The sequence below is a fragment of the Haemorhous mexicanus genome, chromosome 11, assembly GCF_027477595.1.
Source record: "Haemorhous mexicanus isolate bHaeMex1 chromosome 11, bHaeMex1.pri, whole genome shotgun sequence".
NCBI classification, from domain to species: domain Eukaryota; kingdom Metazoa; phylum Chordata; class Aves; order Passeriformes; family Fringillidae; genus Haemorhous; species Haemorhous mexicanus.
In genome coordinates this window covers 15,924,110-15,949,197 of record NC_082351.1, presented here as the reverse complement: position 1 = coordinate 15,949,197, position 25,088 = coordinate 15,924,110, and the positions used below count along the sequence as shown (strand labels likewise).

Here is a 25,088-nt window from a genome sequence, read left to right as displayed (position 1 = left end):
TCACACTGCCTTTTTGAACTCTAAAATGAGATGGAAATACTAGAGTCAGTATTATTCACTTTAATTTTCACAAAATTAATGTAATTGTGTAATTAATGTAAATTGTGCCAATTATGATCCACTAATTTCTCCTGTGTTAATCACAATATTGAGTTTATATACAAAGCTGTCTTGTTTGGATGAAAGGAGGCTCCTCCCTTTCTGTGCTGTTTTTATTAGCAGTGGTTGTTACAGTTTTCCAGATTGTTGTGTTAAACCTTGCATTTCCCTGTGCCGAGGGAAACAATTATGGAAGACCTGCAGACCCCAATTATCACTGCAGGTCAAAGGGCATGCTGTTGAAATGCTTATGAGCAAACACTGCAGGATGTGGTCATTCCTTGCTGGGGCTCTTTTTACCCTTTAATATTTCCTATATTTCCTAATTTTTTATAAAAAAGATCAAATGTTCATTAGCAACAACTGAAACATGACAGTGATGAAGAGTGATAATAAGAGAAACTTCTGAAGATGCAAGAGAAGAAACATTAACAATGAAGGAAATGTTGTTTTCCTAAAATTTGCCAGAATGTTTGGGTTTGAATTAGTAAATAATATTTTCATTAAGAATTTCATCTAATGTCTCATATTTTTTCCCTAATGTTAATACAGCCCTACATGCAATTTTCTGACTCACATGATGACTTAATTTCTTTCTCTGTGAGCATTCAGATGTCTTCACTGGATCACTTTAATTAAAGCAGGAGTCCTTGCTCTCACATGTGGACAATGAGTAACACAGCCAGCTATGCTTGTTAGGCTCAGAAGGGTTTTTATAATTATAGATGTGCCTACTGGTATTCAGTGCAATCCCATTGTAGCATTTAAGAAGTGATCAGCTTAAGTGAGTTCAAACATCTCTCAAGCATTGAAAGAAAACTTAAATGCCCTGCTGAATAGGGATATGAATCATCTTCAGATTTACTGACAAATTTGTCTAGAGAGAATGTCCTTCCTACCTAGGATCTTATTATGAGTTGAAGATTTTCCTTTTCCTACTGGTGCCAAAATCAGCACAAGGTCTGCCTTCACATCACAAACTGCAAATTGACACACACTATTTTGCTTTCTTTAGTTTATTGTCAGCCTTTCCCACTCCCTTTATTAAAGAATGAACAAGAGATACTTCTCAATGTTAATTTTCAGGAGGCTCTTTAGGTGTGAACTGGGATTTTTTTTTTTTTCAATAGCAGATTTATCCAAATTTTTATGGATGTTCCAAAACCCCAGAGATGAGTTGAAATGATCAAAACTCTTGACTCGACCTGTGCCACTGAAATAATCCCTAGGAGAGAATTTACAGCTTTCCTAATGTTCTCAAGGCTATCTCCTGAAATGTCTCCAGTTTCTGGGCACTGTCATCTGCAGCAAACTCTTAAGGAAATAAATATGAAATTACCAGCTCAGATTGTGCCAGTAAGCTGTGATAGGAGGCAGTGAATTGCTACCCTGTGGGCTCTCTCTGGCTCCAAGGCAGCTGAGTGTCCTGCCAGTGCTTTTCTGGAGGCAGGATGGCCCTGGCTGGGCACCAAAGCCAGGAAAAAGTGTGGGAAGGAGTCTGGAGGGTGCATTTGCTCAGGTGGGGCACCACACAGAGCTTTGGTCCTGAACACCTGCTTAGGGATAAGTGCCCATTTCATGTAAAGAATTTCTCCCCTGAGGGAGAAGAATCCCCTTTGGCTGAGGGGATCAGAGCCACTCCAGGAGCCCAGAGACACTTGACAAAAAGTATGAGTAAAATCAGGCTTGAAACAGGTTTTGACATAAGAACAGATTCATGCATAAATGCAGTGTGGTGTTGGTTATAAATGGATGAAGTGGAAATAGAGTGTTAGCAGAGAGTTTATTTTTAACTACTATTTAGACTTTCCAAAGTGTTTTATGTGACAAAAACCAAGGGCTGGTAAAAATTCAGGTGAGGGCAAAATGTTATAATATTCTGTATTCTCTGAGAGTAGATAAAACACCAGAGAAGAATGTTATTGTGTTAATGTGATAAGGAAAAAAATTACTCCATCTAAAAATATTAGTTTATAATGTTAGCTAAATTAAGCAGTTATTATTTTTAATATTTGTTCTCCTCTTACTGACTTTTTTTTTTTTTTTTGAAGCTCTCAGAATTTATTATGGAATGCTCTCACTTTGAGTGGCACAGTGGAAGATGTAGGCTCTGCAGCATGCTGGCTGTTCTGCCAGCAAAGTAAACAGCACTTCAGATAAGATTTGGACTTGCAGCTTCTCTTAATGAGAACATCATCTTTCAGAGCAGGATTTGCTCATGTAACCAAATAGGCCATGCATGCCCCTATTTATTATAAAAATTAATATACAAAACAAACTCTATGTATCTATATGGGCAAACTATATTATGCCTGTGTCCTATCTGCATAACTTAATTATAGTAGTGCTCAGCAGCTCAGGGAAGGAATGGCAGTGAAGCTCTGTGGCATCATGTGGATGCTTCAGCTGGGAAGGAAAATCCAGCATTCCTGATATGAGAAGGAGCCCTGTACTGTATCCCCACTGCCACACTCTGCTGGCAGTGCTCCTCTTCACAGGGAGCTCTAGATGATATGCACAGCACAAAATGCTTAGCTCTACACCGAGGTTAAAATCAGTATGGAATAGAACACAGGCATTGGTGGTATTTGATGATAAAATTAAATTGGATGCCTGTAAGAGGAATAACAGCTATGCCATATTGCTGCGTGGATGCTGTTATCTTACATGTGTGTTCATTTTTCTTAATTCTAAAATAATGCTGCAAACATGGAGTGAAAGGGAAAATAACGTCAGATTTGTAATCTGTTCACAAATGCTGCTCCTTTTACCACAACCATGATGCAGAGCAAGAGCTTCCTCACCATGCTTCCCCATTAAAGTGGGAATGCTCTTAAATGACACTGTCTTTTTATAAAATTCACCAGGAAAAACAAGGAAACAAGAAGGGAAGGGCCATGAGGCCCAGCAGCTGCCCTGCTATTGAGGCTACTCAGTGGCTTCCCTGTCTCAGAGGCATTTGATAACTGTGAGATCTCTGTTAGAGATCTGTCCTTCTACCAGTGCCCCACCATCCACAGGGTGTACTGGTAAAGTTTTCCTTATTTTGCAATAGCTTTTTGTGTAGTTCCACAGTGGCCTAAAAGGCTGTGTGTTCTCCTTTCAGACCTAGCAATAAATCTGTATTTTTCCATTTTTTTTCTTTTTAAATGAAAATAATTTAGTTGTACCAATTGAGTTTTCTTTCCTAATATAAAACCTTCAACCAAAAAGCATTCTTTAAAAACTCTAGAGATAAAAAATGTAAACTAAACTTTAAAATTTGCTAATTGTAAATCCCTTTGTCTTTGGATTGCTGCATAGCAGATCAATTCCAAGTAATTATTATGTGAAAAATGTAGGACTTTTTGGTTTATATGTGTATTGAAGAGATGCAAAGCCAATATTAAAAGAATTTTAATTGGTTTGAGATAGTAGCAGGAAATTATTTTCCTTCATTTGTAGAATCAAAAAAAATGAAAGTATCTCAGCTATTAAATTTGGGAAAGGAGTGCGTATTTCAGTACTGCAGTTACTGATGTGTGAAATACAGAAAAATGTTAATTGAGGTAGGCTTGTGAAGTGAAATTAGTTGCAAGTGGACTGTAGATGAGCAAAGGGATTCTTAGGGTGTTGCACCTCAGCCATACTTTGAGGTTAATTCATTAGAGATAATTGGAATGTTAAATAGCTTTCTATAAGGAATCGCTGCTACAGTGGTCTAACACTTTTAATCTGATTGAATGAAATGCTAATTACCAATATTCAGATTTATGCTATGCTTATTTATGTACTTGCCACCCTTATTACTTCCTTGACTGCTGATAATATTTTCTGTCAAGGGTGACAGCCCTTCAATCATCTGAAAATAAGGGCTGGAATGAGGGAAACTTCAGCAAGGGCTGCCTGTCCTTTCTCTATCCATGAAGTCTGCTGAAACACAGGAGCAGCTGAGGAGTCTTCCAGTGTTTCACAGCTGATTAAACCAACACCTCCAGAGCAAATGCAATGCCTTTGGTGTGGTTCTCTGTGTGGGCTTGTCAGCATTTATATACCATTGCACCAAAATTCCAACAAATGGCAATTTTTGGCATAGATATGAGTAGGTTTGCAGCCTGAGTACCCAAACGTGGTCTGGGTGCCTTTGGGACCCAACGGGACCTGTTGCACTCCAGCCAGCAGGATATGATCTCTGGAAGCAGGGAGAGGAGGTCTGGTCTGTCTGGATCTGTTTCACTGGACAGAGGCCATTCAGTGTGGTGGGACACAGTGTCCATGCCCTCAGCCAGGAATAAGACAAATCAAATAATGCAGGGTATGTTCTCCACAGAACACCAAGGTGAGCTGTCAGGAATGAAGAGAAATCTGATTTACACCAGAAACTCAAATACAAACCCATAGCCTGTCACAGATTTTCTTTTTTTCTTTCCTTTATTTATGGCTGTGACATGAGTGTCCTCTGCATCTATTTACTCTTACCTGGGGTCTCAGGCTTGCATATTTCATTTGCCCAGATGGGCTGCATCACTCTGTGAAGGATGATCTCTCTGTGCTGGAGAGGTGCCTGTGCCAGGTCCCATGCATGTTATCTCTTATTTATTGCCTCCCTGGCGACAGGCTGTCGCCAACAGGCGGATAATTAGAGTGGCTGGGGCTGGAGACCTGTGCAAAGTCTAAGTACTTTCATAATTAGCCCATAAATGCTGTAGGTTTGTGCTAGAATCCTCTACAATTTCCGCTATCAGAAGCTCAAGGTTCTTGCTTCAGTGACATAGTTATCTTTTATTCTTATAAAAAGAGGAAATCCTTGCATTATGGATCTATTCTCATTTGTGCTGACTTACTTTTGATGGCTTCCTATTTTAAAAAGACAGCTTTTGTTTTTGGAGAACCTTGGAAGCATTTAAAGAGAAAAACAGTCCCTCTTTCTGCTTGTGCTCCCACCCTGTGCAGAAAAAGCAAAAGGAAAAAGTAAGAATAGGAGAAAAGTGTTACCAGAAACAGCTAAACCAACAGCATAATCTGCAAGTTCTGTGCGTACTGTTATGATATCTGAAACATAATTATCAAGCTTAAGTTAATTAGACTAATGCTTAGAAAATCTGGCATGGCAGATTGTGGTAAGTAATTATATATCCCGATTAAAAGATGTAATATGCAGCGAGCAAAAGCAAAAAGAAAACTCCATTTGATACAGCCAGTGAACACAGACAATTAAGAAGTCAAGTAGATGAGCACCGACAAAGATACTGAACTTTGTGGAAGATGATGGGCAAGATGCCAATTTTTCAGTGGAACAGATTTTGCATAGTATCAGTCAAACTTTTGTTTTATGAAAATCCATGCTACTGTTTCCTAACTGAAATACATGAAGGGCCACTTGCTTTTGCATTAGGGTTAGCTGACATGAATACAAGGGAATGTGCAAACAAGAATGTGACATTAGAGTACTAGTTTACATATATATAGAAGTTGTGTAAATGGCTTTTCTTAAAAGCAATTCACAAGATGTCATATGAGAAATAAAGCTGTGAAGACAGTGTCTTCTGCAATTAAGTTTAATAATGATTATGGGTCAGAATGAATGGGGAGAGCTTGTGTGCCTTTGTACCACACAGTATGTGCACAGGAAAACCCTGAAACACACTGAGACCATGATCCTTTTTTTTTTAACTTTCTCTTGAAGAACAAAGTTTTTCTGGAAGAAGATAGTTTAAATAAAAAAGACCTAAAGAAAGGAGAGAAATGTAACAACAGACCTGTGAAAGAAGTTCGGATTGCAACTTCAAAATGTGTCTAAATAAATAAAATTATTTTGCAAGTTCTCCACAAAGTATGTGACTGTACAACTGATTCCCCAATCAGTTCCCTCCTGAAGGAGGAGGGAGAAACCTGCAAAGCCCTAGTCTGGTAAATTCAGATGAAGCAAGCCCATGCATGATCCATTCTCTCAGCGTTTAATCCACAAGTTTTTGACTGTGCTTCTGGAACAACGTGCAAGTTCTTCTCAGCAGAGCCACGTGTTTTATCCATATCTGCTGGAAATTGCTTTCATTTCCGTTGATCTCATTGTTTCCTAAGGCATGAACAAACTGATTGAGCTGAAAGCATACAAAATTACTTTTTTGTCTCTGAAAATTGGGAGTGTTTGGGTTGCTTTAGGTTGTCTTTGTACCTTTCCTACCTTCCATCCTGCATGGTCATGTGCTCTCCCTCCAAGCAGTGTGGGATTTTCTGGGGCTCTGGAGCATGTCCTGTGGATTATGCAAAGAGAAGGTGGTGATCTGCTGCCAGGGTGTCCTCACCAGAACAGAACTTGCAAAAATATTGTGAAATAAAAAAGTTCCTGTAAATTTTCAGATGAGTATTTTTAAAATATCTGTGCTCAAAGGTTTTAATATTAATTCTGTCCAAAAGCAATGATACTGAAGTCTACAGATTAAATAATAATTGTTATGCAAATGCTATCAGTTTATGGTTTCTACATAGAAACATGGGATGTCTGGGAGGTTTTAGCATGGGCAACAGCAACTGTTTTTTCCTAGGCAGTTTAATAATACTTTCAATATATTTTCATCAAAAACACCTTTCTACAAGTAGAAGCTACCAGCCTTAATTAACTTTAATTAACTTCAGAATATTCTATTCCATGGCTATTATGCCAACCTTATTTTTCTGCATGGGCATTATGTGGGTACAGCTTACTCTGCAGAAGGATTTCAACAGAAGGCCAACACTGCAACACAAATTCATCTTTGTGACGTTTGTACAATAGGGAAAAAATTACAAGGCAAAACCTCCTGTGATGTCCCTTAATAAGACAACTTCCTGCATAAGTTTTACAGCAATATTAATGGGCTGGATAAACTGGAAGAGGGGATTGGCCATCTGAAATCTCCAGTTCTGATTCCATATATGGGTCTGGTACTATCCGCTGCCACTGGATCATTGAGACGTGGGAGCCTCCACTGGGTCTAAAAACTGTTCTAGGTATTGAAGATTTTCTTCCCTTTTCCTGCTGCTACTTTAAGAAATGAATTTACAGACTCTGGGGCATTTGCCCTTGATAAAATTTGTTTGGTTCTTATCCCACTAGGTCAGTGGAATATCAATAGATTCTTAATGCAGTCTGTCTTCTAGAGTTTCTTTCATTTCTCAGAGCAAAAGTAAATGTCATTCACATTGGCAGGTTGTAATGGGAACATTGAGACGGTAGTTTTTAAAAATATACACAACTTCTTTCCAATAGCCTTTGTCTCTCTCTTGTTTCTTCAATGTGTCTATAGCAATTACCAGGTTAGATATCCCTTAAGATGGTAGAAGAGGTCATTTTGTTGTCTTCTCTACCCCATGCCTCAGTGAAATATTCATGGTACAGCTCAGGTGTTGGGCTCAGGTTTAATGTTTCATTGCATTGCCATCTGTTTTGTTGTTGAAGTTGTTGTTGGGTTTTTTTCCCTTGGAGGGGTGAGGGAGCATGGAGGCAGCAGTGAGGGATGCTGGCATATAAGCCCGGACCTGATGGAAAAGAGGAGCAGTGAATCTGCAGGAGCAGAGTAGCTCCTTTGATCCACACTCTTCTTTTTTAACATTAAAAGTCCTTCTGGTGAAAATCTGCCATTGTGCATGTGGCTCATCAGTAGTAGATGTGGTAGGCTCTGTGCCTCCTCAAAGGCTATAAAGCCACATTAAAGTAATCTTTTGTATTATCTGTAAAGTTCATTTGTATGACAGCACAGGCATTGAAGCCCAGCTCTCACTGAGCCAAGTGGCATTAACAAGGTCCAAGGGTGGGTGTGCAGCAGAGCTTTCCAGAGGGCTGCAGTGGCTTGGGGGCAAAGGGTAGCACAGAGAAAGGATCAACCTGCAAGGGGATGCTCCTGCAAGAGCACCAGGAGGACTTGGCAGCAGGTGCCCAAGTCCCTTGGCCACAGCCAGCTGCCACCACCCAGCTGTGACAGACCTGAGGACACCACAGGGGCACAGAGACTTGGGCAGGGAGGGTTTCTCTACAGTGGGGTTCTCACAGGTGAGTTTAAAGCTCTTTTGTGACTGTTTTTGCTATAATGAGAGTGTTTGGCCCATAATGACTCACCAGGATTTTTCAGAGGCTTTTTGATCATCTTGCTCTTTTTCAGCATTTCCCTCTTACTGCTGTTGATTTAAATGTCATGACATTTTAAACATGACTTATTATAACAAAACAGTATATAAAACAATATGCTGCATAATAAATGCAGCCATATTTTTTTGAGTGAATGTTAAATGAGAGCAATTTACTCTTCAACCTATTTTACTACCTACTTACTAGAGGGTATTGGCTGCCTAAATCCCAGGGAGGCAGTAGTGAAGTAGCCTTGCAAGGCTGAAAGCCAAAGAAGTATGGAGGGGTGCCTGGGTGAAAAGGCTGACCTGGGAATGTAGCTTTATCCAGGGGTGTTGTGATCCTGAGCACTGTGGGGAAAGCAGAGCAGGCAGGATCATCCTGGGAAGGTCTGTTGGTGACTGAGGGGTCCCCTGAGAAGCACACACAAAATCAAGCTTTGAAGCCCCTGTAGTTCACCTCAGATATGTGGTATGTGTCATTGCAGACCCTGAAGTCTCCTTGAAATCCTACAGTCAGTGGAGGGAGTGACTCAGAGTATGAGTTACTCCAGAACACATTGATGGAATGTTTTCATCTTCATTTCACAAAGTGTTGCCGAAAGTGAGGATTCTTTTTAACAACAATAAGCAAATTCCCCAGAGAAGAAGAAATACACTCTGACCACTGTGGGCTCTTCCTGCACGTCCCAGAGACGTGGTGAGAGAGGTGGAACTGCCCCCTGAAGATGAGGGCATGCTCCCATTCCCCTTCGTGGGGAACTGGCCCTGTGCCAATGCCACAGCACCTGCAGTTGATATCCTTTGTGCTGTCAGAAAAAGACAAAGAAAGCAAATAAACCAAATCAACCTCCTTAACACGCATGTGTTTTCCTTGGCATGTCATGAATCTTTTTGAGAGTATGGCAAATATTTGTCTAAAGTTAAGAAGATTACTGAGGGAAGTTGTGACTTTGAAACTCACTGCAGCAGGAGCCAGAATACATCACCCTGATTCAGGCACCTCGAGGTTATCTCTGCTCTTGGAGTGGGACATGCACATCTCTCTGCAGCTCTGACCTCTTGGGAAGAGGCTTTCAGTCAAGTAATGCATGCACCTGCATGAAATTTTTGAATCACTGACTCTATCCTTGATTAAAGTGCTTTTCCTTGATTAAAAATAGCCTTTTTCCAAATGAGTAATGTTGCATGACAGGCTGTGCACGCAGGATAAGATTTCCTCCAACATTGTCATACTGGTGACATTGCCATTTCTTAGCCAGGTCTCTGTGTGACACATTTCTCATGTGTAGACAGCCCTCTGTAGCCAAGGCCATTGGGAAGCTCCCCACAAAAATCCACCTTCTCTTCCCAGGTGAGGAAGACTACAGAGGTGTTTCTAACATTATCTGCTAACTAGGAGGATAATGGGCATGGTGAAAATCTAAACACTTTTCTAGATTCTTGCATGGATTCAAATCAGGTTGTAAATAGCAATTCCCCTAGTCTTTGGCAAGACTTCTTACCCCAGTGGATATTCGTTCAAGTATCTTCTCTATAATGTGCTCACTTTCCAAGAATTTTATCTCAGTTGGAGCCAAACTGGAAGTCTGTCAAGATCTGAGCTCTTCAGCGTGCAATCTACATATTTCACTGAATGGTAAACGTGCTTTCCATGCAAGTGTCATTCTGCTTGTGGGCTTGCTTGTCTTTTATATTTTCAAAAGCAAATTTCTTAAGATTCCTTTCATATTTAGTCTTTTTTTTTTCCTTATCAGAATTGTTAGAAACGACAGTTTGCAGAGTTTATTTTTGCCAAGCACTTAAACATGTATGCTTAAGGGTTTTACTTAACCTTTATGTGTTTTCACAAAATTCTCTTCATCTAAGTGCTAAATGGGGTGCAGTTATTCATATGTGAAGTGTGGGGTTCAAGCCTTTCCTCAAAGCACAACAATAAAACTGAAAAAATGTTTGCAGTCACTATGACAAAGAGTCGACAGGAGGCTAAAGAACCACCACTCTCTAAAACACACTTTTGATAAACTGAGGTTTCCAGTGGAATATGTGCTTTGCAGCAATATCAGCAGCTGTGAGGTAGTAGCATATTTCATGCAGAAGCAGTAAAACAATTGGAGAAGGATTTTCCAGTAGATACTTTAAAAATTGTCTCATATAAAAATGCAGATAATTTAGGCTTTTTTCCCATCTCCTTAAACAATTCAGATTTAATGCAGCATGTAAAACCCACCCCAAAATCAGGGATTTCTGATTCATGCAAACACAGATATCTGTATGATATAGAATCATAAGCAAAGTCAGCAGATGAGAAAATTATAGGATGTGGGTTTTTTCTGCAGTGTTCACTGTAAATTAGAGCAATTAAATTACAGCAGTTTTGTAGCTGTAATTAAATATGGAGACGGGCCCTGAGATGTGGAAAGCTCTGAACTGCCTGAGCTGCTCAGGCTAGGAGGGGGAGCAGGGGGAAAGGGGCTTGGAAAGGGGTCCTGATCCCACAGCAGCTGCTGGGGCAGAGGGGCCTCCAGCACTGCATTGACACAGAGTCTGGTGGGTGTTTTGTGTGGTCAAGGGGGAGCCTGCTGGGCTTGTTCTCTGCCTTTCCTGGGCCCTGAGCAGAACTGGGGTGATCTCAGCTGGGAGACAAGCCCAGGGCTAGGAGCTGCTACAGTGATTCCCCTGCCCGTGATTTTTCCCAGGTAGGTGGAACAGGATGTGTAAGGGCATGTGATTCTAGTATCCATGAGAAGCTGCTTTGTGAAACTGCTGTGTTTCATCCATTATTCTTTCATTTTACATTGCAAGTCAAGTCAGGACTTGAGGCACAGCTGAAGGCAAATGGGATGGAGGCAGGAGGCTCAGACTGGCAGAGGAGGGCACCTACCAAAAAGCTCACACTCCTTTCAGCAAGGCAGCAGAGAGTAAGGAAAGGCTGGAGCATAGCAGGAGGTGCAGATAATAGCAGTAAATGCTGCATTTAATCACATTGTGCGGTGGGGTGGAAATGAAGTCTTACTCTGAGATTATAAGTGAAATACAAAGAGAAGTGGAAGGAAAGAAAGCACTGGGGGAAAAGAGCAAAGGGGTCAAGATCAGGGAGAGCAGGGCAAAGGAAACAATTCAGGAGTCAAGTTGTAAAAGCAGTAGCAGAGGAGGCTTAGATGGCTGGAAGCCATCACCAGGATCAGGAGACTCCCATTACCACCAAAGGGCTGGGGAGCCACAGCCCGCTCAGCCCTGGAGTTTTTCCATGGGGTGGAAGCTTCTTGCAGTGCAAGAAGAGGAGCAGGGGTGAGCTCTGAATGTTTTGGTCACACTACTCTGCTGCCATAAGGGAGTTGGGGGAAGCAAGGTGTAGCAGCAGCCCTAGGATAAAGTTTGTCTCCAGCCTCTGGAAATGGTTGCTACTGGTGAGAAGAAATTAGATTTTCAGCCTCCTCATGGTTCATGTGTTAATCTGATGTTGAGATATCACTCTGAATATTTCACCACAGTGTGATTTAACTATAGAAAAGATGCCTGGATATCCCAAGGTGTGATGGTAATAATGAACACCAGCAGCTGGGTAATGCCTGATCGCTGATTCAAGCCACTGGCAAAAATTCATTCTTTTTATTTTTTGGTAGCTTCTGGTTTTGATAATACTATATTTTATAATTGCTGAAGCAGCTGAGTTTTGTTATGTTGCTGCAGTTTTGTGTAATTACTCTCCATCACTATAATTTTTCTTTTAGTTAAATGCATTGGAGGTTATAAACTCTTAACTATCAACTATAAATATTCATGGAGAGTGAGAATAGTTCTAACTACCATAAAAGCTTTTTCCCAATAATTTTGGCTTGTGCTCTGTATTTACACAGGTTGCTTTGCTGATGGTGTTACGGCATAAGTAGAAAAAAAAATATACATATTACTTCAAGCAACAGCCAGTTATAGACCCAGGTCCCCTATAGGCTGCTGTGCTGAGAATTCTGGGCTCCTCCACAAAGGGCAAGAAGGAGAGGTCCCCCAATGTGAATGTGCTATAAAACAATATTGTGTTTCCCTTAAGAATTGCAGTGATAAAAACATAGCCCATTCTGCAGCACTAGCAACTTTAATAAAATAACATAAAGCACAGCTGTCAGGTCTGCCAGCATCTCACACTGGGAGACATGAGTGAGAAAATGAACACTTTTCACAAGCAGAAATATTCAAAGAGCTCCACTGTTTACATGTAATCAAGGCTGACAGTCATAGATTATCGGTGGAAGAGCATTTTCTGCTTGAGGTGAAAGAAGAGGATAATTTATCAGGAAGCCCAAGAAGTCAGACATCAGTAATGATCTGCTTGAAGAAGGGCATATCTTAGAAATAGTGCATTTATTTGTACTGCAAGGCAAGAAGATGTTTGGAGTTATAAACACGAGCCTTGGTGCTTGAGGAATGTTGAGCAGATCCAGTGTGTAATTTGCTGGGCAGCTATGATTAGAGACCTGACTAATGTGTGTCCCAGTGCTTGTTCAGAATATTAAAAGAAAAATTTTGCTTAATAGAGATTGTCTAAAAGGGCTGCTCATGCTCTCTCATCCTGTTCCCTCCTTTTGGAGTAAGCCAAGCTCTGCTGAGGGCGTTGCTCACCTTCCTGTTGATGCTCAGGATTCAGAGACACTCCTGTAGTGAGTGTCTACAAACAGGTTTGCTTTCAGAGAATTTGGGGCTTTCAGAGATTTGCAGTAAAACATTTTGCCCACCTGGTGCAATGCTTTTGCATCACCTTCTTCTTATTAAAACAGGCCAAGTACCAGCTGCTTTGAAATGGTAACTAATTTGGAGACCTACAGAAAAGGTTTTATAGGCTCACCTTGCCTGGGTGTGGAGTGAGTTTGCAGAAGTAGAATTGATGTACAGAAAGCATCACAAACTTCAAGCTAGTCTGTGTTTGGATATATATGAATAAGGGTGTCAGCCTAACTTATCCAGCTTTTACTCTGACAGGGTAGGAAAGATGGATAAATCACTATTTTTTATGAATGGATATCTGGCAAATAGAGGCACTTTTTTGCCCTTTAGGTTGAGCAGAACCTTGGCGTGTTCTCGAGGTGCAAGAGAGTGTTGCTTCCTCAGCTTAATCCAAACTTTCAGTACAAGTCAGATGTTTGCAGATTCACAGCTGGGACTTGGATGTGTGTGTCAACATGAACACACTCTGAGGCACAGAAGTCCCTAAGAAACAAGTATCAACTGTTATGTTTGTTCCCTAACTGAATTCTAAATCAGTACAATTTATAACTGAAATATCTGTGTTCTCCTCTCCTGAAAGCAGCTTTATAACTTGGCCAAAATACTGCAGAGACTGTCTTAATCTCTCTTAATTAAAACAAACAAAAACATTTTCCATAAAGTAGTATTTACATAAAGTAAAATTTTACATAAAGTAAAAAAAAAGAAAAAAAGACAGTAGCTTTAGCTTACAGAGGCCCTCATGGGGAGAACTGAACCCAGCTGAAATGTACTTTACATATGAACACATTAAATAACCAGGTGAGACCAAACCCATCCATGATCACATTCCCTTGTCACCATTAGGGATCCCCAGCAGATCCTGGAGATTTGAAGAACCAGGAAGGTGCACAGGTGAACCTGCATTGTGCTTTTCAGCTTCCATGGATTTGTAGTATGTGCAACCCCTGAGCTAGAGCTCGTTCAGCAACCTTTATTTTGTCATCTGTTTGTTGGTACTGTTGATCTTGAACCTGCCAATGGAACACCATGGAATGTTGGGGTTGGAAGAGACTGTAAAGATCACCTAATCCCAAACTGCTTCTGCCATGGACAGGGACACCTCCCACTGGACCAGGTTGCTCAAGGCCTTATCTAGTGTGGCTTTGAGCATGGCCAGGGTTGGGGCATTCACAACTTCCCTGGGCAACCTGGGCCAGCATCTCACCACCCTCACAGTAAAAATGATCTTCCTAATATCCAACCTAAATTTCCCCTATTTCAATTTGTCCTATTACCCCTTATCCTATCATTACAATTCCCAGGGCAGAGTCCCTCTCCCTTCCCTGTGGCTTCCTTCAAATACTGAAAAGTGCTGTGAGCTCTCCATGCAACCTGCTCTTCTTCAGGCTGAACAGCCCCAATTTTCTCAGCCTGTGTTCATAGAGAAGGTGCTCCTGTCCTTTTATCCACTTCTTGGCCTCCTCCAGACTCCTCATCCAGCAAGGTTATCCATAATTTAACTATTTTGCATCAAGGTGGCTCTCTCTATGGTTTAGCTTGTACTGGAGCTGCAGGATGGTGGTGTCAGAGAAGGGTAGGAAGCCACCAGAGGTGGTTTTCCCAATACCTCCAGTGTTACTTTGGTAATATCACAAGCTAAGTGGCTCTGGGGTGATAATTGTGGATTGCACCTCAGAAATGACTGGCACAATAAGAGCTCTGAGCACAGAGCAGTCCTGGGATCCTGTTTAGGGGTAGATGTAGCAATTTTATACTGAAAAATACTCATCAGTAAGTCAGTTAACAATGAATACCTTGGCTATGGCAGTGATTTAACACCTCAGGCTGTTGTTTGACATTCTCAGTGTGCTTACAAAATGTGGAGGCACCTTTCCAGTGAGAGAGGCTCGAGATGCCTGCCCTGAGCTCCCATCCAGGCTGGGCTGCTCTATGTCCTGGGGCTGTGCACTGGCAGCCAGGGCTGCTGGGCTTCCAAGACAAGTTTCAGGATTCATTGCTGCTCTCCATACATCTGTTTTAACCTCAAAGATTGATTATTTTTAAAGGTTAGCTGTTATGTAGCAGAAGAAGCCCTCACCTTTGCCAGCTTTGAGAAGTCACTGTGGTCTGTAACTGCACAGTTTTAATTTAGACAAAAACAACAGCCATTGCAGGTTAACCCTCCTTATTACCACTCACTTCAGTTTTTTTGAACAGGAAAAAAAAATCACCACCTACCAGTCACATCCCCACTTCACCAGTCTCCACATGGAGCCAGCTCTCACCTGGATTGTGCAGAAACAAGATAGCAAGGGAGAGCAGCAGCCAAATCATGTCACTAAAAGCAGTTCTTCTGGGTTAAACAAGAAGACCTTGAGGAACAGGGGCAGCTCTCCCTTGCCTTCCAGCTTTCGCCTGCTGTACCTCCTACCAGCATTAGGCTGAATGAGCAAAACTCTGCTTTTTTTCAGAGAACAGCTCACACCTCAGTCAGGTTTACCACCACTTGTCTTGTCCTGGTGCATTCTCTTGTGAGATGTGAGCATTCCCAGTCCATAGAAAGTGTAGGATGATGGATACTCTTTCCAATAACTCATTGCCAGGTCAGCTGTGGTACTTCCACACCCTGTGGGTGTGTGCAGAGGGTGACAGCAGACCCGTGGACTCAGGGCATGTGCTGACAGTGTGTACTCTGCACCAGTCCCTGCCTTTTAAATCTTTCTCATTCTGTGGCATTATTACAAGATGGATTTATAACATACTTAGTACTAATGTAACAATGAAGATTAGTCTTGTCTGAGTCGAACAGTAATACACTTTAATTTGCCTACAGCTACTGCATTGTATTGGCATGAAAGGAAATGGTTTTCTAATGCAGCTTCATCTGCTGAGCAGGGGGAAATCTGTGCTGCAGAGTGTAAAGCTACATGGGACTCTAGCTGGCAGCAAAATTCAGAGTAGGAGAAACATAGCATAAATAAAAGTGTTTGTGAGTTGGAGGGATGCTAACAATGCTAGTTTATTGCTAAACATTCCATATCCAGTAATGCACTTTGCTTGGAGGTTCATGATGGCTTCATCCTTGTTTTTTCACCACTTCATCTTCTATACTATATTTTTTCCTGGAATAAGAGGTGTAAATTCATTAGTTTTCAAAATTTTTTTTGTGACATCAACAGGAGGTTGGTATTGTGAAGTTCCTTAGAAGCACTGTTGCTGTTAATGCAGTCTGTGCAGTGCTCTAAACCTAGAGAACCACTGGAATCTCAGCATTTGATCTGTTAAGTAAATGTTTCTGCTGTCTGGTGTAAATGCTGCCTTCACTTGACAAGTGTCAGGCGTTCCTTGAAGGGACATGTGCACAAATAGTCACTCAAGTGCCAGTATTTACCCTAATGTGGAGCTCCCCTCTTCAGGAAAGCAGCAAAGCTGTCAGCTTCTCCCTTCTTCTTGAGTGACAAAGGAAAAAATTATCATGTCTGGGACAATACCATGTAGCAGTTACTGCATATGGGATAGAGCAAATTTTTGTGGGCATAGTGTACCAGTTGGACACAAAAATTATATGTTTCTTATACCTTTTTTTTCCCAAGAAATCAATGAAATATAATTATGCTTAAAATAACAGGTTTTGTTTCTAGACCAGGGATGTGTCTTGCTTTCAGCAATGGCAGGGAAGGATTGATAACTTGCATGCAGAGAAGGAATGAAAAAAATATTAATATAAACTGCTGGTGGGAAACAGTTGCAACAGGGCCTTGTTATCACAACAGGTCTTTGATAGGAGAGGTGGGCAGAGGAAAAGACAGAGAGAAAAATTCACAGGAAATAGTGACAAGGTGTCCAGCTCACTCCACTGGTGGCATGGGTGCTTCAAAGGACCTGAGTATTTTCCTATTGTTTTACCTGCCAGCTTTGCATCAATTGCCAACAAAGTGTCTGAGCATCAGCCCACAAAGCTGAGCCTGTCCCTGCCTGTCACTCACCCTGGCACCTGGTGCTGTCCTGGTAAATGCAGCCACTGTCACCACTCTAAACCAGCAACCTTCACCCTTCCTCTCTTCATCACCAGGTCCACCATCCTGAAGGCACATGGAGTAGTTAGATTGATTGCCCTAAATTTGACATTCAAACTGAAAAAATAATGAACTGACTTCTTTTTTTTCTTTTCTCCTTCAAAAAGCTGCAGCGCCACGACAAAGATGATTCCCCTGACAAGTGGAGGACAGAAGAAGAAATGGCAGCTGAAGCAGAAATTCTAAAGAAGTATTTCCAGGAAAATTAGAGGTAATGATCTGAACACTGACTTACTCCTGCAGCACCCAAGCCTTTGCTCAAGCCTCCAGAGGCTTCTTGAAGACAACAGGGCAAATATCTAGAATGAAACAAAAGAAAACAAAGCTCTTAGTTTTGTGTTGTTTCCAAAAGGTCACAGCACTCCAACAGTGGCTGAAATGATATGCTCCTTCTTGATCAAATCAGCAGAAATCCTAGAGCATTTTGTTTCCAGACAACAAAAATAATGGTGCATCTAGAAATGAGAATCATCAGCATTCACTTAAGAGGAGTCTTTAACATAACCTCCCTCTGTTTTTAGGACAGAAAACAGCCCTGGTACCTCTACACAGAGCTAAAACTGCTGTGTCTGTGTACAACCACATATGAATATGCACCTTTACATACAAAATTGCATCAGAATTCAGACTATAGAGTGCATAAATACTAACCTCACCTGTCAAGTATTAAATGATCTGATCAGTTCAACTTCCAAAACGAAGCCTGCTGGAAAACTGCCTGTTCTGCTAAATTTTCCACTGACCTTAAAAGAAAAAGAAAGATTTGCAGGAAGAATAGAAAAGAGAAAATACTTGGCAAACACTAACATTGGTGCTCTAGAAATTGAGAGTTTTTCATTTTATACCTGGAGTCCCAGGAACCAGATTCTTCCAGCAGAAATGAACTGGCCCCCAGAGATCAATGTGAGTTAGTCTGGGATGTAATCCTGCAGCAAGGATGCCAAATCTCCCTCTCCCCTGCTCCCCATATGCTGTTTGCAATCATCCAGCACTCTCACTTCTCTGTCATTTCTGGCTGTTTCATGTTTTTCCTCTGAAGAACCAAAATCCCAGAAATAACCCTCCTTTCTCTGTGTGACTCACTGCTTGCAGCCTGGATTGAGAAATCTTGAGCTAAACCACACATTGCATGGGTGGCACACTTAGGTGGCAGCTCTCATCTCCTGTACCATTCAAATGGCAAATTCAAATGCCATTTGGATGGCATTTTGGATGACTCCGTTTGGAGTTCAGCAGATTTCCCCTTCCATTTTTTTTGCTTGCATTGTGACCATGCTCTTGTCTTCTCCAGCCAAAGTAGCTGTGCCAGCCCTTCTGTGGGTGCACAGAAAAAGCCATGGAACACATTTATTCCCATCTGGGAAGGAAATTTCTCCCCAGCAGCTGGGACCTCCAGGGTTTGGAGCAGTAGGGTTTGGGCTACATGGTCACGTTTCTGAGGAGGCTGCTGGAGTTGCATTAGACACCCACTTTTCACCTTCTCAGAAATATGCTGCTGAAATGTGAATTACTCAGGCAGGAAGAGCATATCCTTGGTAATGCATGTGTAAGCACTCTTCTCTAACAGAGGCATTATGTGGTGCTTCATCTATGGCCCAGCAACCAATGAATAGTACTTAGGGGAAAATGGCACATCCCTATTCCACTGTGATATTGTTTCCCTTTATTGATCTGGTAGGTTTTGGGAGGATTTTTTTTTGGTCAGAAATAAATTGGAAATGCATTTTTTCCCAGAGATTCTCAAAGAGATTGGAATTAAATCCCCACATATCAATAAAATGTTCTTTATCTCTTCTGATACTAAACACAAAGCTGGATAGATGGTATAAATCCTTTCCTCAAAGCAAATTTGTGTGGCTGGACATCTATTTCCATTTATTATGAAAATGAGTCAGTGTGTGTCTACATGGATAACCTCTTGATATGTTTCCTGTGATATTAAGGTCATTACCTTTCCTAGAACAAACTGGTAAATTAAATCTTCCTGGCATCATTGTCATGAGAATGCCTAGTCCTTCCAACCCTTGATTCCCAACATTAGGCATCACTGTCAATCTCTTCTCCCCAACATTATTTTGCTTCTGAAGTTTAAGGCTCTGAACCTGAGATAAAGGTGTCTCTATGCATTCTGCATTTTTCAGCCTTTGTCTTCTCTCTTAACCTTGGTTCTAAAGCGATGAAGATTGAAAACTTTTGGCAAATTAACAAGGTTATATGCATCCTTCTTTGAAGCTATTTTTATATTTCACCTACAAAGGATTTATTTTGCCATTTGTGGGTTTACCTGAATGACACTTGACTTGAGGTTTTTTCATGCAGTATAGGGAAAGTCAGAAAGAGCTGAATGGGGGTGTTTGCATCCAACAAATAGCAATTTTTAAGGCCTCATGCATTATTTTTGTACTTCATTGTTTTGTTTAAAGAAGCCCAGCTTAGCTGACTTAGCCTGGGCAGACTGAGCTGTGGTTTAGGGCTTTTCCAGCTACCCTCACATTTATCATAAGTCCTTCTCTACCTCCACAACTCCTGTATGAATGGACAAGGTCTAGTAGTACCTTTTATATGTATTTAGAGACTATCTAATCAAGAAGGACTTGCAAGAACTTTTTCCTAATAAATACTTGAGTAAGGCAAGCAGCTCTTAGTTCTCTCCCTACTTCATTTGCTGGTGCTGATCCCTTTTTGGCTGACTAACTACAGTTAAGTGCTTCTACATCAGTCCCCAGATGACCCAAAATATCCACCCACTTGCTTAAGGAAATGAACACATTTAGCCTTGCTAAGTTTCCACCCTTGAGAAAATGCTTATCTTTAAATATTTTATCTGTGTGTGCAATATCAGTGAGTGAATTTGTGCTTTGCATGTGTTTCTGGTCTTCCCCTGGGTGTCCCCATGCCACTGTATCCCACCTCCTTAGAAGGACTTGTTCTTTCTGCTCACAGAACTGTGTCTGCAGAGCTGAAACTCAGGAGAACTTCATGTGACTGGAAGAGAGAAAGAAAAGGAAAGAAAAACTTTCTGGGGGGAGGGAGGATATTTAATGTAGAATTTCCCCAGTTAGTCACTCTTGTTAGCAGCACCAAGGTCTTACCTCTTTAGAGCCTCTTTGGGAGCTGTTTCTCATTCTGTGTTGGCTGTCCTCTGGTCAGCTGTGTTTGATAACTTGGTTGCTTTTTGAGGTGGATGCACAGGGAAAAGGTCCTTACTCAAAGAGCAGGATTTGATGCAGCACCCTAATTTCCAAGCCTATTTTCAGATGCACCTTTTGAATTTTCTAGCTATGTATAGCTGGGTGTTTTGATAGTCTGTTTTGAGCATTTTAAATTGCACATGCCAGCAAAAAGGCTAAAGATTAAAAGAATTTAACCTTCAGATAGTATGTGAAAAATGTTTCTCTTCAAAGGCAGCTTCACTCTGTGTTGTTATTTCTGAAGAAAGAACCAGGCTGCACAAGTTTCAGTAGTTTTCCTATTTTGTGCATAACTGAAGTAATACTTTTATGCCATTTGAAAAGTAGTCAGTCTTAAGTACAATGTCAAAATGTCCCTTTGCATAAAGAAGTTGACAGTGATATTCTGTTGCCAAGTGCTTGGAGTTACAAATATTCAATAGCTTTTAATTGCTTAACAACCTGAATATTTTGTGTCCTGCAATATGCCAAATTCTTGTAGAAATCCCTTCAAATAATGTGTCCTGCACAGTCTTGCAGGATTTCTGATGTCAACTCTCCCCCTTGTCCCCAGTCTGGCAATGTTTCTGGATAATATAGTCTTTCCAGCCTTTCCAGGAGTATAAATTCTACTCTTCTTTTCCCCCACTCATTTTTGAAAGCACTCATCCTGCCTCACAGCTGCCTGTTCTGCACCAAGATCTTGGCATGTGTGAAAAAATGCTGTTCTATTGCCTTCAGCAGGGAAATTACCCCTGATAGCAGCAGCTGGCCAGGGGGGAATTTAAACTGGCAATTTGACTTGCATCTGATTTTGCTCCAGCACCTCTGGAGTGTGACAATCTATGCTGCATGCATGAGAGTGAACACCAGAGCAATCCCATCACTTTCCTTAAATTTAGGCAAGTATACAAAATGACTTGCAACACCCATCTTTGCTTGTTTTACTGTAAGAAAAACCCTCCTATCATTTCTGGTACTTTAAACTGCATAAACCCAGAAAGAAATGGATATGTCTGTGATCCACAGAGTGCATCTGGGATGCAGTGAGGACAGTCAGCCCCAGAAGATGCTGTGCCTGCACTGTTGTCCCCTGGGTGGGCACCACAGGCATGGTCAGAGGTATTTTCTGCACTTGGTGCTGCCTGTTGGCTGTGCCATGGGAGATAGGAGCAGGGACAAGGGCTGCAGCAAGCAGAAACCCTCGGTATTTTCAGAGCCTCACTTGCTAAAGCAGGGCAACCTTTTGAGGGCTCACACTGGAGTTAGAGTCAGGTGGTGCCAGAGCCTGGGCAATTCCCAGAGGACATGGCCTAGGAGTTGTTTGTGTGTAATCCTGAAGCAAATACACATCCAGTAATCTGCTATAGATTTCTCTGCGCTCCAGACTTAAGTGCTATTAATTATATCCCCCACTCAGAAGCCTCCAAGAAGCATTAATTAGAAAGCAGGAGCTGGCAGTTTGCTTGCCTGTGTGAAACTATTATGACCTGAGAATGAAGTATAAGCTTCAAAAGAAACACATTTTATGAAGGTCACCTTGAAAATATCATAAAAATCTGTCAGAAGAGAATGCAGCACTCCAAGTGTGCATTTCAGTGTGACATTATGCTTTAAGTAGTTGGAAATAGCAAAAAGAAGATGGATCAGATCATGGGGTCTGTGCTTTTCCACCCAAAATTCTCTTTTTTCTGCAGTAAGTACATATAAAGTAATGCTTTTGTCATTTCAATGGGATGCAAGGAAAATTAATTATCAACACAAATCCAACAAACATAATCTGGCCCTTGCTGGTATTTTTAAGTGTAAAATATCCATATTCTCCAACTCTGCAGCAGGGAGAAGGTTTATACACAGGAATTACATTATCTCTTCAAGGTGTAAACAGCCAGGAGTGGTGCAGTGACTGTACAGCAGTGACACCCAGACTGGAAAGCTCAGGGCAAAAGGCTTCCCCAAATAAATGTGGTGTGCTAATACACAGCAGCCTCAGTGCTGAGGTTGATTATTTTTCTGGTTGAAGCATGTGATTATTTCTTATGAAAACAGAGCTACAGGAGAGCTAGCTAGAGTTATAAATGAAATGTCATCCTCTTGTGGGAGGCAGTGATGTCCCCCTCACACCCATTCCAGGGCTCTGTTTTGAGGCTGGAAGTAGTACTGTCCTGAAAGTTATACATTACTATACAAAGTTATTTCATTTCCCTATAGGTGGTCATTTAATTCATTAATTCCATACAGCAGTGCTTGGATCCTGTAATTATGGCCACAGTAGAAACATCAGGGCCAGAGACAGGACACAACTGTACAGCAGAAATGCAAAGCAGCAAATGTGTTACTGTTGGTGAAGAAAGCTGACAGCCAAATGTTCTCTTAACCTGCACATCCAGCAGCCTGAATGCCCACCTGGGCTGCCTGTCAAAATTAAATATTGTCAGTGGGATCAGTTTTTGATTCATTGTTGGCTTTGTGTGTCACATTGCATGAGAGGAAAAACGGGGGAAGCTGAGCATAAGTGGTGGACATTTGTCTGAGGACCTGGGGTAAAAAAGCTGAGGTTGCAGGACAATGCTGAGCTTCAAATAAGGATGATATCAACTGTGACTAGGTATTTTTACACCCAAACCTGTGCTAAAATGGTGCTAATCTCTTGCCCCCAAACTGCCAGAGGATGCTCTTCGTGTGCAGCCAGACCCTCCTCGAAGCAGATTCACAAAATACTGCCAAGTGATTCACAGGCTGCCATCGAACTGTCAGTCAGGAGGGGCTCACAATGGAAACTGTTGCTCAAAATGCCGTGGGAATGGGAAACATATGTTTCAGTGAGAGAGACAATCAGACAAAGGAGTGGGTGGCTGGGGAATTGCAGCCACAACAGCAGCAAGAGCTGAGCCTTGCGCGCAGCCCCGGGGAGCGAGTTCAGGGGCCGTGCCCTCATCCAACACTTGGGTAACAGCTTTGTGTTTAATAAGCTGAGATAATTTTCCCAGTATTGAAGCCAGCTCTAAACATGTTCTGAAGTGAAGGTACAAAACTGAAGATACCAAGCCAAAAGCCTATTTCATGCTCAATTATTAGCAAAGGTTTGTATGGTGGTATCCTGTTGCTGTAGCTGCTGCATAATAGAACTGCCCAGAGAAACATTGGAACCAGCAGCTCAACCATGACCTCAGAGCTTCAACACTGCCTTTGTGTGAGTGTCAGTATCTAGGTTGTGGAGGTGGAAAGGCATTAATAACTCCTGCAGTAAGTAGTTATTTGAGAAAGGAAGGGGATGATGGATGTTGGAAATATGTTGGACTGAGTGTACTTGAGGCTCTGTTGTTTGCCAGGATGTCAGTCTCTACACAAAAGCAGAGGTATTGCAGGGATAAACTCAGATACCCCATTTGTGTCAGCACCTGGGGCTGCTGCAATCCTCCAGCTACCACTGCAGCAGCACCTGTGCCGTGAGTTTGTGCAGGGATTTCACACACAGCTTCCACAGCTTCAGGCTCTCAGCATTTCTATTTCTCTGCTTCAGGAACACCTTCACATCTGTCATGGCACCTATTACAGGTCTTTTACTAGGATGGACCACCAAGAGATGCATAAAATTGGAGCAGACATGGAAAGAATTGCCCCACTCATTCTCCAGCATGGGGGCATTTTCTGGGTGATGGTTCCAAATCACTGGTGTGTGATTCCTTGGCATTAGGCAGAGTCCCACCACATGGTCAGGGTAGATGAGGATAAACAAGAGATGACAGTCTTGAAAGATTATTTGTAGGAGCTTTTATAAGAGATCATGAGCCCCAAAGAGTCTTGCATGAGGCTATTATAGCAAAATAGATTTGAAGAGTAAGAAGCTGGATTTGATGACACAAGATGCCCTTTCTAATCCTTTGTTCCTATGAGGAGCGGTCAACAGAGCTGGGGACTGTGCTGTCTTACTCAGGGACATCAGAGAGGTGGCCTCACTTCATGTTTGTTTTTTGTAAAATGATCCTGACCTCTGTCCAAGGGTGCTTTGTGAGTTAGGAATGAAAAGCACGATGTGAAAGGCAGGCATTACTATTATTTGCAAGTGCAGTTTCTTGAAAAAGCAGATAAGAAATCAGACAAATCTCTTTCTTGCTTTGGTAAATAATTTTAAAATAGTTGTGTGCCAGCTTTTCTCCTTCCTCTGTTGCAGGGGCTGTAATAGGAGCTGCAATGTGCTGTGTGGGGGTTTAACACTGAACATTCCCTTTTGCCTATTGCTGTCAGTGACTCCTGTCAGAACACACTAATGAGCACCTAAGTCGTTAGTAATAAACAGCCTCACATTTTGTCTTACTAACAAAGATCAAAGCTGCTATTATATGTAATGATCTGTTATGTTTTTGATACTTCTCAGGTAACAAAGTGTTTGGAACACATCCCATGACACCAGAAAGTCCCCAGAAAGAACAACCTCATTCTCCAGTTCTCAGTGGCCCTGGAGCTGCAGCTTGACATTTTATTATGTTCTACAAATATGGGATTTTTCCATGAAAAATTTTATTGGACCTTTGGATATCATCAAGGTTGAATTCCAGCTAAGACAACTAAACAGCTCAGGTTCAAAATATTGCTCTGAGTTGTAACTCATATTTTTCTGCATTGTGTACTTGGGAATGAATCTTTTTAAATTGTCCCTTGGCCTAAATAGAAATAAAGTGCCAGGAAAATCAGGTAGCTACTGTGTTTAGGTACATTATAAAGTGTTTACTCCATGTTGTGCTCTTTGATTCAGTTACTGTATGTAGGCTATTTTATCATAGAAAAATTAGATCTTTTAGCAGCGTGGCAATTCATACAAACCAAGACTTTGTTACAGACTAGCCAAGATAAACTTGGAAAGCTGCTTTTTCTTCAGGTGAGTTCTATACCAAGAAATACTAAGCTTCTTGAGATCTTATTTTTTTCTGTTCTTTTAATGCATTATGAAAAGTCT

General features: G+C 41.5%; 1 protein-coding gene across 6 annotated transcripts in view; it reads left to right on the top strand.

Moving 5' to 3' along the window:
• The window catches only part of FHIT (fragile histidine triad diadenosine triphosphatase), a 571,496-nt gene extending 546,629 nt beyond the window's left edge, over nucleotides 1–24,867 (top strand). For all 6 annotated transcript variants that reach the window (XM_059856698.1, XM_059856702.1, XM_059856704.1 and 3 more), the window contains 2 exons: nucleotides 17,069–17,172; nucleotides 24,510–24,867. In XM_059856698.1, the coding sequence (XP_059712681.1) occupies nucleotides 17,069–17,170 (102 nt within the window). In that variant the 3' untranslated portion in view covers nucleotides 17,171–17,172; nucleotides 24,510–24,867. The remainder of the gene's footprint in view (nucleotides 1–17,068; nucleotides 17,173–24,509) is intronic.
• The last annotated feature ends 221 nt before the right edge of the window (nucleotides 24,868–25,088 follow it).